The 17,397-nt window shown below is 33.6% G+C and overlaps 2 protein-coding genes across 2 annotated transcripts; one reads left to right on the top strand and one right to left on the bottom strand.

Moving 5' to 3' along the window:
* The first annotated feature begins 1,341 nt into the window (after positions 1-1,341).
* Positions 1,342-9,168, top strand: LOC122583988 (inactive disease resistance protein RPS4-like). The gene is made up of 9 exons (XM_043756359.1): positions 1,342-1,871; positions 1,991-3,122; positions 3,195-3,509; positions 3,599-4,497; positions 5,490-6,609; positions 6,693-7,016; positions 7,114-8,013; positions 8,098-8,698; positions 8,839-9,168. The coding sequence occupies exons 1-9, from the start codon at positions 1,348-1,350 to the stop codon at positions 8,898-8,900; spliced, it is 5,877 nt and encodes a 1,958-aa protein (XP_043612294.1). The 5' UTR covers positions 1,342-1,347; the 3' UTR covers positions 8,901-9,168.
* A 477-nt stretch (positions 9,169-9,645) lies between these two features.
* LOC122583989 (serine/threonine-protein kinase SAPK7) lies at positions 9,646-12,905 on the bottom strand. Its single transcript, XM_043756360.1, has 9 exons — positions 12,780-12,905; positions 12,569-12,643; positions 12,307-12,408; positions 11,902-11,955; positions 11,145-11,237; positions 10,774-10,866; positions 10,524-10,628; positions 10,106-10,204; positions 9,646-10,012 (listed from the first exon to the last, which is right to left on the bottom strand). The coding sequence occupies exons 1-9, from the start codon at positions 12,897-12,899 to the stop codon at positions 9,689-9,691; spliced, it is 1,065 nt and encodes a 354-aa protein (XP_043612295.1). The 5' UTR covers positions 12,900-12,905; the 3' UTR covers positions 9,646-9,688.
* Positions 12,906-17,397: the final 4,492 nt, after the last annotated feature.

Below are 17,397 nucleotides of genomic sequence, written 5' to 3'. Positions count from 1 at the left end.
GAATTCAGTGTGAAGGCGATTAAAGGTGTCATTAGAAGTGAACAGAATAACAACAACATTTTTGTGTTTAAATGGTCCAAATGGGTAGCGAAAAAAATGTAATATATTCATGTGGAGAGTTGGTTTGGATCGACTCCCCACACACTTGGCTTTTAAGACAAGGAGCTGCAACATGGGCTCGTTGTGTAATCATGAAGAAGAGACTGTGGAACACTTAATCTCCTCTGCTGGGTGGTGTTGGAAGTTTGGCATGAGGTGGGGGTGTGGTGCAAATTTCCACCTTTGTTCATGTTTGAGGTTAAAGACCTTTTTAAGCTACATAATGTGGCTGAATTTTGCAAGGAGAAAAGGATGGTTTTCAAAGGAATTGTGTTCGTGGCCTGTTAGATTTTATGAAAGACTGGAACGAAAATGTGTTCAACAATGGCAAGACAAGCACCGAGAAGATCGTACAGGACATCAAAGCTATTAGTTTTTTGTGGTATATAATTAAAAAGAAAAAGGATGTGATTACATGGGATAAATGGTGTAGTTTCGATAAGGTGTAAATATGTATATGTTTCCGTGACCTACCCACTGATTTGGTGGGTGTTCTTTATTGAATAAAAGTCAATTTTTCAAAAAAATTTAAAAAAAAACACTATATTATTACATTTTAATTTCTTTAATCTATAAGCATATCCTCCACATTGTTGAAAATTAGTCTTGTCTCTTTGCTCTCTATAATAATACTTAAAGAAACTGTCCACTGTAGACTAATCTATAATATGTAACATCCTCATGGAAACTTGAATATTATATAAACAAAAATGGATTTTACTATTCGTAACCCCTATTAATAAACGTAAATAACCACCCCTAAAAATAGACCGCAATTAAGTAATTTAAGCTCAAAAACAAATCATATGTCTAAAGATGAGCAAAAAATGTAACTCAACAAAAGTAGTCATCTTAAGAAGAGAAACCCCATATCGAAAAAACATTATAATCGAATTAGCAAGGGAAACAAAGTACTGAACAACCCGATTCTTGGACCGAGAATCAATAATCTTAAACAAAATGTAACACCCTAACAAGGTGGAATTATGGGGCGTTGAGAAAAGCAATGCACGACATGTAACACCAAATTTTTACCTTCTTTTCTCACTTTTATCGCCTGTACCTTGATCTTTTATAATTTGACGGTCAAATTTTTTTTTACCATGTTTTCATATATGCTTTCCTCTCTGGTCCCAAACTTTTTCCCGATTTGATTAGGGCACGTTACCATTTTTGTTCTGTTCTTTTAACTGGTCATTAAAATTTATGATGCATTATTTAACTATGTGTTTTCTTTAATAATTCATAATGGCTATTCACACTGAAACTTCACAAGGATCTTCTTCGACTTCTGATCTACGATATGATGTGTTTCTAAGTTCCAAAGGTTCCGATACTGGTAATAACTTCACGGATCACCTCTACAACGCCCTTATTGATTCCGGTATAAATACCTTTCTGGATGATGAAGAGATCGAAACCGGCGAAGACCTGAAACCCGAATTGGAGGATGCCATCAGATCATCAAGGGCTTCTGTGATAGTGCTGTCCAAGAATTACGCCACTTCCACTTGGTGTCTTGATGAGCTGGCACTAATCCTTCACCAGCGTTTGACAGCTGACCAGATTGTGATCCCCATTTTCTATCACGTTGAGCCCACCAATGTAAGGAAGCAACAAAACAGCTTTGGAGATGCCATGGCAGAGCATCGGCAGAAGATGGAGGCCGAAACAAATGCAGAGAAAAGACTGAGATGGGGCCAAAAGATGGATGGGTGGATTAAGGCACTCACAGATGTTGCCGACTTAAAAGGGAAAGACGTCAAGGGCAGGTAATCAAATCTCTCTACCCCTCTTTTTTTCTTTTTCTTTTTTTTTTTTTAATTATGTATACTAGCCTAAAGCCAATGCCCTTGCTTAGTTTGGATTTTTATTGAAAATCCTTTTTCAGGAAAGAGACATATTTTATTGAAGAAATTGTTACTGATATCCGTCAGATATTAGGTGTGCCCTTAAGTGATACGTTGCCACTCCTTATCGGTAGGGACCATCAAATTGAAGGAATCAAGGCTTGGTTGACGGATGGTTCCTCCAGTCATACTGCTGATATTCTCACAGTTTTAGGCATGGGTGGGATTGGAAAGACATGTTTGGCCAAATATGTCTTCCACCTGCACTCTCCTACATTTGAAAAGAGCAGCTTTATTGAAGGCATCAATTTAAGATGTACTGAAAAATTCAATGGATTGCTTGATGTCCAACAGCAACTTTATGGTGACATATCAATAATGAAGAAGCCACTAGTTCATGATACCTCTGCATACACCTCTAAGATTGAGAAAGCATTGGCCAGTGTGAAGGTGTTTTTAGTTCTTGATGATATTGGTAGTCTCGACCAATTGGATGCGTTACTTGGAAACAAAGGATTTCATCCAGGTAGCAAAGTCTTAATAACAACAACGGACGCATCGTTGACAGAGAGGTGTGCACTATTCAAATCAAAAGTTAAACCCAAGCATACGAAGCTCTTAACTGAAGGCTTATATGAACCTGCAGCAGTGGAGCTATTATGTCTTCATGCATTCAAATGCAAACATCCCAAACAAGGTTATGAAGAGTTTATAGAAAAGCTTGTGAAATACTGTGATGGACATCCGTTGGCTCTTGAAGCTCTTGGCAGGTCTCTATATAATCGAGAAACATTTTATTGGGAAGAATGCGTCGAAAACTTAAAGACAGAACTTGATTACCGTATATATAATGCCTTGATAGGGAGCTTTTACAGTTTGTCTAATAGCAATGATAAGGAATTGTTCAAGCATATTGTTTGTTTTTTTGTTGGAATGCATAGAGATATTGTTGAAACAATATTAAAGGCATGTAATATAAACACAAGTATTGGAATCACTAATCTGGTAGACAGATGCCTTCTTCGTATTGGATCAACTACCGAGCTGGCTATGCATTCACTGATTCAAGAGATGGGAAGGTATTTGGTGTGCCAAGAATCACCTGATAGGCCATGGAAGCGTAGTCGCTTATGGTGTCATGAAGAGTCATATCAAGTGATTGAACAAAATAAGGTATGTTCTAAGTATCTAAATTCGCATTGGTTATCGACATGTAGATAATATTTTGCTGTCCAATTTTCTTAGGGTACAAAAAGTATTGAAGGTCTTGCTCTTGACATGAGAATGATTGACAAAGAGGGGTCAACTGGATTGGAAACAGATGCATTGAGTAAGATGGACAATTTAAAGCTTTTACAACTCAACTATGTTCAACTGAATGGATCTTATAATAAATTTCCTCGGAAATTAAGATGGTTGTGTATGCATGGTTTCCCTTTAAAATCCGTACCTTCAGACTTACCAATGCAGAATTTAGCTGTTCTTGACATGTCTTATAGTAGTATCGAATCTTTTGATATGTCTAGTCGTAACCTGCAACGACCTGCGAAGAGACAAAAGGTAAGAAGTTAGAATGGTCTAGTTCAAATTTTTATGTTCCTTGATGTTGATTAATCTTAACTTACTAATTATTATACCTATTTCTACAGTTGACTTGCTCAAACGGTCAAAAGTTGCTTGGATCTTTGAAGGTCCTCAATTTGAGTTACTGTGCTCAGCTTCATAGTGTCGGTGGCTTTTGTGAACTCCCTGCACTTGAGAGTTTATATCTTACAAACTGCGAGAGTTTGATTGAAGTGTGTGAATCAATCGAGCAATCGGACAAGCTTGTTCTTATCGATCTCAGTAACTGCAAAGAGTATACAAAGCTTCCAAAAACTATTGAAAACTTAAAAAACCTCAAAAGCTTACTGCTGGACGGCTGTAAACTTGATGAGACAAGGGATGTAGATTCACTGGAGATGCTTAATGCTGACAGCTCTGACATAACCGCACATGCATATTTCTCTGTTGTTGACGAGAACATACCGAGAGATGCTCTAGAAGCAACTTCATCTTTTTCATCGCCAAATGATAATACATATGATGTATTTATAAGCTTCAGAGCTACTGACACTTGGCTTGGTTTCACTGCACACCTCCTCAGAGCCTTCAAAGAAGCTAACATCGAAACGTTTTATCATGATAAAGAGATTGAAGCCAAGCTATATTCAAAATCAGAATTGGAGAAAGCAATTGAAGCATCCAGGGCATATGTTGTTGTATTGTCCAAAACCTACGCTTCTTCCACAAAATGCCTTGAAGAACTGGTTTCAATTCTTGAGCAACGTAGGAACTCGAAGCGTATTGTTATCCCCATCTTCTATCATGTCGAGCCCACCCACTTCATGAAGCAACATGAGAGCTCTGGGGATCCAATGGCAGAACTTAAAAAGAAGATGGAGGCAGAGACAAATTCAGAGGTAAAAAGTCAACTGGCTCAAAAGATAAAGATATGGAGCATTGCTCTTTCAGAAGTTTCTTATATGGAATGGTATTCAAAGGACTGGTAACCCCTCCACTTCCTTGCCTATATTTTTCAAGAAATAATTTGTTTCCCTGCAATACATTATAAAACTACGTTTTTTTCATTTTCAATATCATAGAGACACATGACGGGTTAGTTTTTGATACATATCAATTGGGAAAGATGCGTCAAGCTCAATCTAATAATCAGTTATGTAATATCATCATTTTATAAAGATTAACCATTTGCATTAATTACACTCATATCTTCAAGTTATTACATCCTGTATGATATTATTAGGCGAGAAGATTGTGTTATTTCACATTTTCGCTGAAACTGAATATCTGATTGTTGAACTAAGCAAACTAATTAATAATGCTTTCGTTGACACAGAAAAGTATTATCAACCAATTAATTAAATTTACCTACTCCTTTCAGCATATGTGTAAACTAACACCAAGCCACCCCCTTTTTTACGGCTAAGTAGTAAACGATGACAATATATCACTTTTAGGTGACCTTTAGACCAGATACGTGCGAACAAAAGAAATAGAATTTTATCTCGTAGAAAATTTTTGGTGGGCCATAGTTCCTACGTTCTTTTTCATGGTGACATGCATCCTATAATCCTTTTATTCAAAAAAATAATGATGCTACATTTTGGTTAGAATTGCATTTGCAATTTTAGTACTTCAGTTATAGCAAATGCTTTCTTTCTCAAGTAATTAAAATAGTTTTTGTTCTTGGCATCAGTACAACATTTCATAATGGACCACGAGTTCAACTGTGGAATTATTTATTTGATAGCAGGCGATATTTCAGATCCTGTCCGTGGGATCAATCTTGGTTTACTGGGGTATTTCGAAGTTTGATGGTTGTCTACTAAATTTGCAAACGCATCGGTGATATATATACATTTCTGACATAAGATCAAACTTTTAAATGATTTGGATCGTTAAGTAGATAAAATAGGATTCGGTTTCTTTAGTTTTCAGTACTTTCTAATTGGATTCCTGATTGAAATCAACTTGCAGGTTAGAGACTCAGATTATTGAAAAAATTGTCGAGGACGTCAATCATAGTTTACCGTTAAGGAATACTTTACCGGACCTCATCGGGGTAGACTATCCTGTTCGCTTCATAAGTTCATGGTTGAATGATGGATCCACTCATACGGCTGATATTCTTACTATTACAGGTATCAGGGGGATTGGGAAGACATCCTTGGCGGAATATATCTATGGGTTGCATTGTCATCTTTTCCAGAGCAGCAGCTTTATTGATGACATTAATAGGAAATGTCAGGGACAATCTAATAAACTACTTGATTTACAAAAGCAACTTTGTGCTGATATTTCAAAAACATATTGGATTCATGTTGATCACATTTCTGTATGCACCGCTGCAATTGAGAATGCAGTGGCCTGTAGAAAGGTGTTACTAGTTCTTGATGATATTGATAATCCGGACCAGCTAGATGCTTTACTTGGAAACAAAGGTTTTCATCCAGGAAGCAAAGTTATTATAACCACCAAGGACGCATCATTGATAGAGAGGTGTGCACTATTCAACTTGCAAGTTCAACCCAAGCATACAAAGGTCCTGCTTAAAGACTTGAATGAGACCTCGTCACTACAGCTTTTTAGTTATCATGCATTTGGGTACATTGATCCTACAGAATCTTATAAACAGGTGTCTAAAAAACTCGTGAAGCTCTGTGATGGACTTCCATTGGCTCTTAAAGTTTTGGGTAGGTCTCTATTTGATCGAGATGAATTTGAATGGGGGGATTGCCTAGAGAACCTAAAAGAAGAATCTGACTCTGACACAGAAAAGGTATTGCGTTTTAGCTTCGACTCTTTGCCATCAAAAAATGCCAAGGAGTTGTTTAAGTATATTGCTTGTTTTTTCGTGGGAAAGGATAGAGATTCTACTGAAACAATATTAAAGGCATGTGAAATTCACACAAAACTTGAGATCGCAAATCTCATTGACAGATGCCTTCTCACAGTCGGACCAAACAATGAGTTAATGATGCATGAATTGCTTCAAGAGATGGGGAGAAATGTGGTACGGCAAGAATCAATTAGACCATGGGAGCGTAGCCGATTATGGTGTCATGAGGAGTCATTCCAAGTGTTGAACAGAAATAAGGTAAGAGGCCATGTAATTGCCAGTATATTTTTTATTATCTGTGTACCCTTGCATAATTTTTTTTTCTTTTCATCTTGTATTAGGGTGCAGGAAATCTTAAAGGCATTGTCCTTGACTCAAGAATGCTTGAGAAAGAGAAGTTACTTGGATCACTGGAGTTGGAATCCAAAGTACTGAGTAAAATGAACAATCTAATGCTCCTACAACTCAATTATGTGCTACTCCGTGGGTCATATGCGAATTTTCCTCATACTTTAAGATGGTTGTGTATGTATCAGTTTCCTCTGGAACATATACCTTCAAATATACCAATGGAGAATCTTGTTGCTCTTGACATGTCTTATAGCAAATTCAAATCTTTTGACATGTCTTGTAATGACTCTCAACGATTTGAGAAGACGCAAACGGTAAATACTGAAGCATCTAGCTCATTTTTAGTTTTGTCATACATGGTAATTGGGTTAATGCGATTCACTAATTATTGGTTTATCTTTATTCCAACAGTCGCTTGGATCATTAAAAGTTCTTAATCTAAGTTTCTGCAAACAGCTTCGTTTTGTCGGTGGCTTTTGTAAACTCCCTTCACTGGAGAGATTAATGCTTACAAATTGCATAGGTTTGATTATGATCTGTGAATCAATTAAACACTGTGGTGAACTTATTCTCGTGGATCTAAGTTACTGCACCAAGCTTGAAAACTTTCTAAGATCCATAGGAAAGTTAAAGAAGCTACAAACATTATTTCTTGATGGTTGCGGTCTTTGTGAGTTTCCAGTTGCAAAGAGGGATGTGGATTCATTAGATGTGCGCGTTGCCAGCAACGGCTATATAAACTCAGAAATCTCTTCCTCTGCCATTGTGGAGACTTTGCAGAGTAATTTAAATTCCCTTGGGAAATCTTTTCTGACTTCATTAGTAAGCTTGTCACTTGCAAATAATAATCTCTCCAACGATTCCTTTACCACAGACTTCAGCTCCCTATCTATGTTAAAAGTTTTAATTCTAGATGGCAATCCAATCGTTTCACTGCCAGATTGTGTGAGACACCTTCATATGCTGGAGAAACTTAGCATGAAGAACTGTAATATGCTCAGATCAATCGAGGGTCCTCCACAAACGCTAAGTCAATTGATCCTTGATACCTACGATTGCCAACACAATCGTTATAGTTTTCTAAGGAAAATCAAATTTAAGCATGAAATGTCCCCGCTAAAGTTATCAGTGGATCCGTTTTTATTAGCACCTTCTTTGTTTGAAATTGATGGCATCGTCAAAATCCAACCTATGTCAGATGTTGAGGGGAAGTTATTACATAGTTTAGGCTGGAGTAATTTGGCGTTTGTTAAAAGGAGGCATTTGGAAACTTATGATTCAGTTAGAGGAATTGAGGGATTTAAAAGCCAGGTTGCCTCTAATTGTCTGGATATATTTTATATAAGATTATTTGTTATTTATGCTTGTTATTAAGCTTCTTGTAATTTGGAACAGATGTATTATGAATTTGGAGTATTCAGCACAATTTATGGAGGGGAAAAGATGCCGAATTGGATTAGCGATACAAGCGAGGGGTCATCGATTTCAGTTACCATCCCATCATCTCCTGACAAGCTTAGAGGATTGAATTTCTGCTATGTGCAGAAGTCTGGATTTTCAGATGAGATGTTTCGGTATTCATATGATGAGTTCTTTTCGATACCACCGATCAAAATTACTAATAAAACAAAGAACCGCACCTGGATATACAAGCATTATATTGACAATGTCAGTGTAGGTGGAAAGTATATAACAGTGCTAACCCATTGGATGTTTGGGATGGATGATATGGAAGCTGGTGACCACATTACTGTCAATATAACAGATTATCATGGAGGACAAGTGACAAAGGAATGTGGGATTGGTCTTGTATATAATGATGGAAACATGGAAGAAGAAATAGATACCTTAGGTTATTACAAGTCATGGAATCATATCATTGGCGGGGATCTCTCTGCTTTTCAATTAACAACGGGAGACTACTTCCTACATAGGGAGCGGTTTATACAACATACCAATATTTGTCTCATCATTGGATTTGACACCAGATATAAAGGTATATGTCATTTATACTACATATAATTTATATCATGTCATATATACTACTTTGTATCCGCATTTTTATGCCAAGAACCTACTTCCTGTAATTGGATATAAGAAATAATTATCTCATTGATTTTGGCTTATTTGCATCAGAAATGAATGTTCCGTTTAGAGCATTCTCCCAGAGGAAGTCCTCAATGGTTGCCGCGTCCTGAGGTATGCGTTTCAGCAACCAAACCCAATCTCATCACATGGAGAAAACACAAGATGCAACTGAAGTTTTTGTTATAATTGTTGGTCATAACAATGCAATGGATGCTTGGAACAGTCGCAACAAAACATACTTGGTGCAGATATGATGGGGGTACTGAACTAGCTTGTTTAATATTCTACTTATTTGCATGTGTATCTTAGTGCTTCTAATTTACTAGGAGTTGAAAACTAATATATATGGACAAGGAATAATCACTATTTCATGCACTACAGATGATGTTATGTGGATAGGGTAAGGTTCATGTGAGAACTATTCACATATGAACATAGGTATATTAAGTACAATTTGATCTGTTCATATGTGAATAAATTTGTTCACATATACAATTCACATATGAACATCACCTTATAATTTAAAGGTTCTCATGGTTCTTCCAATTCAATTGGTTCTTACGTGAACCTTTTCCTATGTGCATATATGTATAATAATGTGTTTGGGATTCATATATTCTAATGTGATGTCAAGCTGTGCTATTCACAATATGTATACTCTTCTATGCTGATTAAATGCCACCGCACTACATGTTGATCACTAACGACCCATTTTTCATACAAAGGATTTTGCTAACAGATGGATGTTAACATTTGCCAGAAAATGTAACTTAATACCATAGAAGCTACATCGTGAATATTATTTTAAACAATTTTACTATAAAAATATATATATATATAAAACCAAAAAACGTTGTTTAAAATCATAATACAATATATCATATATAATTATATATGCTTAAACGACATTGAATTCACCACTAGCATGAACTTCTTTCACCCTCTTTTCATATTCATCTTCTTCTTCTTCTACGTCTTCTTCGTCAACTTCATCCTCTTTTTCATCGTCTTCTTCTGCTCCCCAACCAAAATACCCTTTGGATCTTGATGATGGCGGGGGGTTTCTTGCCTCCGCCACAATCTTCATGATGTCTTCCACACTCTGAAGTGAAAAAGTCGGGTTGTCACGTTGATAATAGTTGGTTTGAGTCGATTCCATGAGCTCTCTTGGCAAATTCTTTAAGAACCATGGATGATTCTTGATTTCCTTGATTGTGATCCGCTATATATTTAATCATAAAGCATTAAGACTAATTTATAGCTTTAAAAGTTTTAAGTTAGAATAATCAATCAATTTTAGAAAAGTGTTTCGTACTCTTGCAGGATTTGCAACGAATATCCGTGAAAGAAGTTGTTTGCATTCCTGAGATATATGGACGTAATCCGGGATCTTATATTGAATGGACATTATACGCTGCAATACAAAAGAAAATTATAAACGGGTCAGATAATATGTCAAAATGGATATGGGTCTAACCATGTTGAGTCTGAGCTCATTGTTCTGTGTTTGACCTCTTGAACAACACTAATTAATTAAGTGTGATTATATCTATCATCAAAACAAAGTTACATAACAATGTATCGAGTTGTAAGTACTTAATAAACGTTAACGTTTAGAAAAAGCCCTTAGCAGAAATTTACAGCTCAAAATAAACCGATTCTATTATGAATGGGTCGAAATCTACAGTTTTTAAGAAGTTTTTTTTTTTTGCCAAAAGGTTAATGAGACTTACAGTGATGGTTTTCCTGAAGTTTTTGGGGTCAGATGGATCTTCAAAAGGGTATGCTCCCACAAGCATAACATATAGTGTCACTCCACATGACCATACATCCGCCAACTACAAATTGTATCGCGAAATTATGAACAAATGATAACTTTGCATAAATTTTGAAAATTATGATAATGTAGAGCATACATAGCTTAATGTGTAAAATGCGCTATGCAAACTTTCACTTGAAAATATTTTACAGTACAGTTTGTACCTTGCCGTCATATTCTCGACGAGACAGGACCTCTGGGGCGATGTAAGCCGGAGTTCCAACAGTTGATTTGGGTCTCGAATGTAAAAGGGACGACTGTAAAGAGACATTTCATTTTTTTATGAATTACTCAACCAAATGATTCTACTTAAGGACCAAACATTATTAATCTCATTTTTGCAACAATTGTTCTATTACCAATAATCGTTCTTATTCTTTTTTTACCAATAAGACTTTATATCGAGTATGAAATCTCAATAATGTGTTCTCTTGACAAAATTATTACACACTTTAGACAACGATTAATTTGAAAACACTAAAGTAGAAGACGAAAAACTCGTGATAAATCATATGCATGAAAACTAAATTATAACCTTTGAATAACCGAAGTCGCATATCTTGAGTCGAGGGGCTCGACTCCCGTCTAAAAGTGTATTTTCCAACTTCAAATCTCGATGACATATTTGCTGCATGCACAAAGTTGAACCTTTAATGAACCAAACTATCCATTCAACAAAAGGACAACAAATAAAGTTGGGAAAAACATATGCTTTAGTTTATGCATAAGATGTTATTATCGATAGTATAACTCTAAATCTTAGTAATTACATGGACTCACATACTTTGGATATATATGATGATTTATGAAAACGAACAAATGGGATCAAGTACTATTGATGATAAAAAGAAAAAAAGTATACATGACTTGAAACATCCTTTGATTATCACAATTTATAAAAATACATCTAAAAAGATGTTAATTAGATCGGGTACTAGAAGGACTCTCGAGATAAGAAAATGAACTTATGTGTTAAAATAGTGATTTTTTTTTTCTTTTATAAATCATTTTTTAAAAAAAAAAATTTTTTATGTATATGTGTATATATTACCCGTGTGTTTGATGTTGTGTTTTTAAAAAGTATTTTGCGTTTTCAAAACTATTTAAGTTAAATAAATATTAAACGTAATCACAAATACCTTTTAAATTTTAGTTAAATAAATATTATTTGTATCAAACTTTACATGAAATTATCCTGAATATTTAAGTTCTTAAAATCATGATTCTATACATTTTCACGCCCACATTTAACTCTTAGAAAATATAAATAAAAAGTATTGAATGTTAGTTACCATTGAGTGGCAGAAAGAGACCCCGGAGATCAATTGTTGGAAGAAGTACCTCGCCTGAAAAGTTATTGAACAAAGTTGATTAATTAATATTTACTCAATAAGGTACACACACCGCATGTCCTTATTAATAATCGATCTACATGTTCTTTCACCAATTTATATGAAAAATGAAAATGTCAACAGGGCTAGCTAAGAATTAATAAAGAAAGAAACTTTGCTCAGTGCCGCCTTCTGCGGGTTTTGAACCCCAATACCTCGACGGTGTATGGGGGAGGTTAAGATGTAGGCAGACCTTAACTCTACTTAAGTAGAGAGTCTGCTTCCATTACTACCTAAATGGTAGAAAAGGCCTTCCAACCTTTACATTATAGCTAAGAATTAATATAGTTCATAACTAATTATTACCTCATCCTCACTAAATCGGCCAGCGGTGCATATACGATCAAACAACTCTCCACCAGCAGCATACTCCATCACTATTGCTAGATGTGTCGGTGTCAATACAACCTATATATATATCGATATGCACACATACATATTATACCAATTCATGGTTAGCCAAAAACAAACTATATATTAATTCTATTCAAAACTCGACATTTGGAAAATCATGACCACTTAATTGTATATATTAACAAATTAACACGAACAAAATATAAACACATACCTCCTTGAATCGAATAATGTTAGGATGACGAAGCGATCTATGGTTGATAATTTCTCTTGCCACATTTTCATCAATCTGCATTCATTATTTTTTTTTTATCAGTTTTAAATACGCAAAACATCAAAAAAAATTTAAAACATAACATATAAACAATAAGTTGCATATACGTATATATATGATCATATTCGATACATGCACATATATAACTTACCTTAGCACCACGCTCAATGTATTTCATGGCAACAAGATCTTTGGTCTCTTTATGTCTCATGAGCCTAGCAACCCCAAAATTTCCCGAACCAAGATCCTTTACCACCTCGTACTTGTCCATCGAGAGATGAAGGGCCGAGCTTTCAACTAACTCACTTTTAACAAATTACCTTCACCTTCGAAAACTTGTGTGTATATATACAATGTTGTGTATGCTTTGTAGAATGGATGCATATACAAAGTATATATCATATGTGTGTATATATACATACACGACATTAGTGTAAAAATGAAGATTGGTTTATTGAGAACACGTGGGAAGGAGACTTAGATATGGAGGTCGGCATGGGAACTCACATGGACTCCCACGAACTTCCATGACTCCAATCATTAAATATAATATAAAAATATACAATCTATAACTATAGGGATGATTGCATATATACACTGTAGTTCGTATTTTAATCGATTGGCAAATTAGTTTCACATACAAAGGGCATAATAGTCATATTAGAGATTTCTTTTTTTTTAAATAATACGTTAAAATGGATAATTTTGTATAAGATCGACTATTATGTTTAATTTGTAGTTCAAAGTTTTGATTGAGCAAATTATAGTTTTTTAATATATATATATATATAACACTCCAGTGAGAACAGTCTTAAAATAAGAACAGCATTTAAAAGACATCATTTTAATGCATTAAAAGTCCATAAAACTAACATAGTGCTTAACTAATTATCATTATTTAAGTGTATAACAACACATTGGTCTGTCAAAATCAAGAAAATTATGTTTTTTGTTTTGTGCATCCATTTTGGATGCATATTCTTCAAAATAATGCATCCACCAAAAAACGTGATTTTTTCGATTTTGACGGATCAATGTGTTGTTAAACACTTAAATAATGATAATTAGTTAAGCACTATGTTAGTTTTATATACTTTTAATGCATCAAAATGATGTTTTTTAAATGTGATCACCGTTCTTATTTTAAAACTGTTCTTATTTGATTATTCCCCTATATATATATATATATATATATCTTCTATATACATAATAAAACAATAGTTATCCTGACTTTTTAAAGTCATCCACCTCAAATTAAAATTATCTCTAAACATGCCACATAGGATTTATCCTACGTGGCACCTCCATATTTTTTTCACACTAATAGATTTTCATTAAATAATATAATATAATTATACATATATTTTAAATATGGCATATAAAAAAGCATATATATATATAATTTATATAGGATTTTTTTTCCCGTCACTACATAAGGTATTTTCTCCATCTTTTCAGCATAATTGAAAGCAAAAACTATAATGATTTTCTCTTATTTATCTTATTATTTTTTTTACTTATTCGTATTGTATTTATGTGTATTTTATATGACTAAATTTTTGTCATGTTTAATTTATTTAATTTGTATATATTATTTCGTTTGATGAATATATAGATATCATGCTACATTATCGATTTACGTTTGATTTGTTAATGATATCAAAATATCTTATGTTAAATGTTGGTGTGTAATTACTATAGTAGGTTTAGTGACTGTGATATCGACATGTCAGAAAAAACAAAAGATGACCAGAGTATTAATCCGGGAATTAACCATTAACTATAACATAATCAATTTCAACATAATAAGCTTATAGAATAGCTATTTATTAATGCATAAAGTAACCTTTTTAACTAGCCGCACGGGATAAAATATCTAGTATATATATATAATGTTAAATGATACGAGTACATACGTTGCGTCCAATGTTCACAAGGAATCAACCTTTGTGGTAGGAAGTTTTGTGTGTGTTTTCAAAACAAATTTATATGATACCAATTGTTTTCAACTTTTCATTATTTACTAGAATACATATTATTGTTAATTAAAAAGAATATGATAGTGTAGTAATAAACTATGTTTTTGTTTTTTTAATGTGTACATCGAATATCATAACGGGGTATAGATTATGTTGTCATAACTAGGTCCACGCTGGAAAGTCTCCTCCCTCAATATCTAACAGAAGGAAAATTCCCCTAATAATCCGCACAAATAAACGAGTAAACGACAACATCTTAGAAGAAAAATTAACTTGCTTGCTAAGATTTGAACATGTATATATCTTCTCAAATTTAAGTCCTCATCTAACGTTAATTGATTATTAGATTAAGCATAAATATTATTTAATCATTAGGTGAAAACAGTGGGCCCATTCATGGATGTTATACTTCAAATTCTCCTGAGCGAACTTTGTGAAATTAAGCAATCTCTACACTAATGAGTTATGACTTATGACCGTTGAGTTGATTTAAACAGTTTGACTTTATCTATAGTAATATACTAACACGTTACAGTGCAATGCGGCAATGGTCGTGACGGGGATGATATAGTGGTGGGGGCGACTGTTGATGGTTAATGAGGCGTCGAGTGATGTAGATAATTAATATAAAGTAATTGATGTAAAGAGTTAATGGAGATATTTTAAAAAATAAAGGATTGATAGTGTAATTTAATCATTAACGTTAAGGAAGTAGTGTAAGTAAAAATATCTTAAGGGGTACTAATTGAAAATATTACATATTTTTCAAAACTTCTAAAAACGGAGATGATAAATCCTCCTAAAACAATAGCTTAAAAATCCTCTTACCTATTAGATTGAGATTTGTGGCAAAATGGGGTGGGATTAGGAAAAAGAATTAGTGAATAATACCTATTATCATGTTTTAAAGCTTTTAGGAGGATTTTTAGGTTAATTTTTAAAATGATTAATTATTTTCCTTTCAAAAATAGAGTGTTTTTTTTTATAATGTAGTTTAGATAGGAGTATTAAACATTTGGTTAGAGTCTTAATTATAATTTTAAATTTTGAATAGAACTAAAATTAGTAATTAGTAATAATATATCAGATGAATTATAAGCGCATTGTTATGTGATAAGATAAGCTTTAATTAACTACGAGTACTATGTAACAAACTTAACAGTTAGATTTGATATTAGAAACTTCTCAAACACAATCATTAATTATTAGAGGTTTGACATCACCCTTAGCCTGTGTTCTCGAGTTTATATGTAAAGGAAGGGGAAAGAAGAGAAGAGAGATGAATGGAAGAGAATGAGTGCATTTTCCTTCCTTCCAAATCATCTCAAAAGTGGGAAGAAAATATCTTATACAAATTCTATAGAATTCCCCTTCCAAATCCTTTCCCTTCTTTTCTCTTCTTCTCTTAAATAAAACTCAAGAACCCAATTTTTTTTAAAATCTTTCACAATCTTTTCTTTTCCCTTCAAAACAAAACTCAAGAACATACCCTTAATCAAATCTTTAGATCGAAACTATATCCAGGTTCGGTCCTCAGTTGATTGATGCTCTGAGCAAGCACAATAAAGATATACTTGTATATACTTTAATTAATTTTGTAAACATATAAAAGGTTTCTTGATTTTAAACATGTGCTACATACACATGTTTTACAACATTATCAATATAAGAATTATATATTAGTATATGGAATAAGAAAAATAATTATACATTAAGATGTAAAAATATATTAAAAAAGGAATTGAGATATTCAAATGTAAATATTGAATGTTAAATCATATCAAGATTGTATGGGTGTAACATGATTTCTTTTATACAAGCTCTTCCAGAGAAAAATATCTTAATCTTGATTACACAATTGACAGAGTTCTCATTAATGTCTTGTAAAAAAATAATTTTATCGTTGTTAGCCATGGTTCTTAAGATCAATAAAATAAAGTAACAGTTGGTTCGTGGGCTTTCAATGATTTTCATGTATTGTGATTTTATCTGTAGGGTTCTTTTTATATAAAAAGAATTTGTATCATAAATATAGTTTGATTCTAATTACTAATAACAATAATGATTATCCTAATTATAGTCCGATTAGGATTACTTATAACAACAATATATGAGATATCTAAAATGATTAAAGCTAAATGAAGCTATTTTAGGATATTGGGTACCGAAAATCTCAATGAGTGATGTGGGCTTTAGTCTCAACCTTGTATCTTAGGGAAGTGATGAATTGATTTCTGATCCCACATTGTCTAACACTCCCCCTCAAGTTGAATATCGGGGTTACCGAAATTCAACTTGCCTAGACACTTATGAAACATAGATGTTCCCACTACTTTGGTTAGAATATCAGCGAGCTGTTCTTCAGACTTAACAAACAGAAGCTTGATAATTTCACTCTCTAACTTTTCTTTTATAAAATGACGATCAACTTCCACATGCTTGGTTCTATCATGTTGAACTGGGTTCTCTGAGATCTGAATAGCAACTTCATTATCACTCATAATGGCTTTAGCATCTGTCTTTATAAACAACTTCTGATTGATGACCATGGGTGTGTCTGCTGGTTTGCAATCAATCATTTCTGTTTCAGCTAAAAGATCCAACATATACTTCTTCTGACAAATAAAAATTCCATGTTTAGACCTTGAAACTTCTATTCCAAGAAAATACTTCAAATCTCCCAAATCTTTCATTTCAAATTCTGCAAACAAAGCTGTTTTTAGTTGATCAATCTCCTTTTCATCATCTCCTGTGATAATCATGTCATCAACATAAATTATTAGACATGTT

This window comes from Erigeron canadensis, chromosome 9 (genome assembly GCF_010389155.1).
Source record: "Erigeron canadensis isolate Cc75 chromosome 9, C_canadensis_v1, whole genome shotgun sequence".
Classification (NCBI taxonomy): Eukaryota; Viridiplantae; Streptophyta; class Magnoliopsida; order Asterales; family Asteraceae; genus Erigeron; species Erigeron canadensis.
Note: the sequence above shows the minus strand (reverse complement) of the source record. Positions and strands in the feature narration are given on the sequence as shown.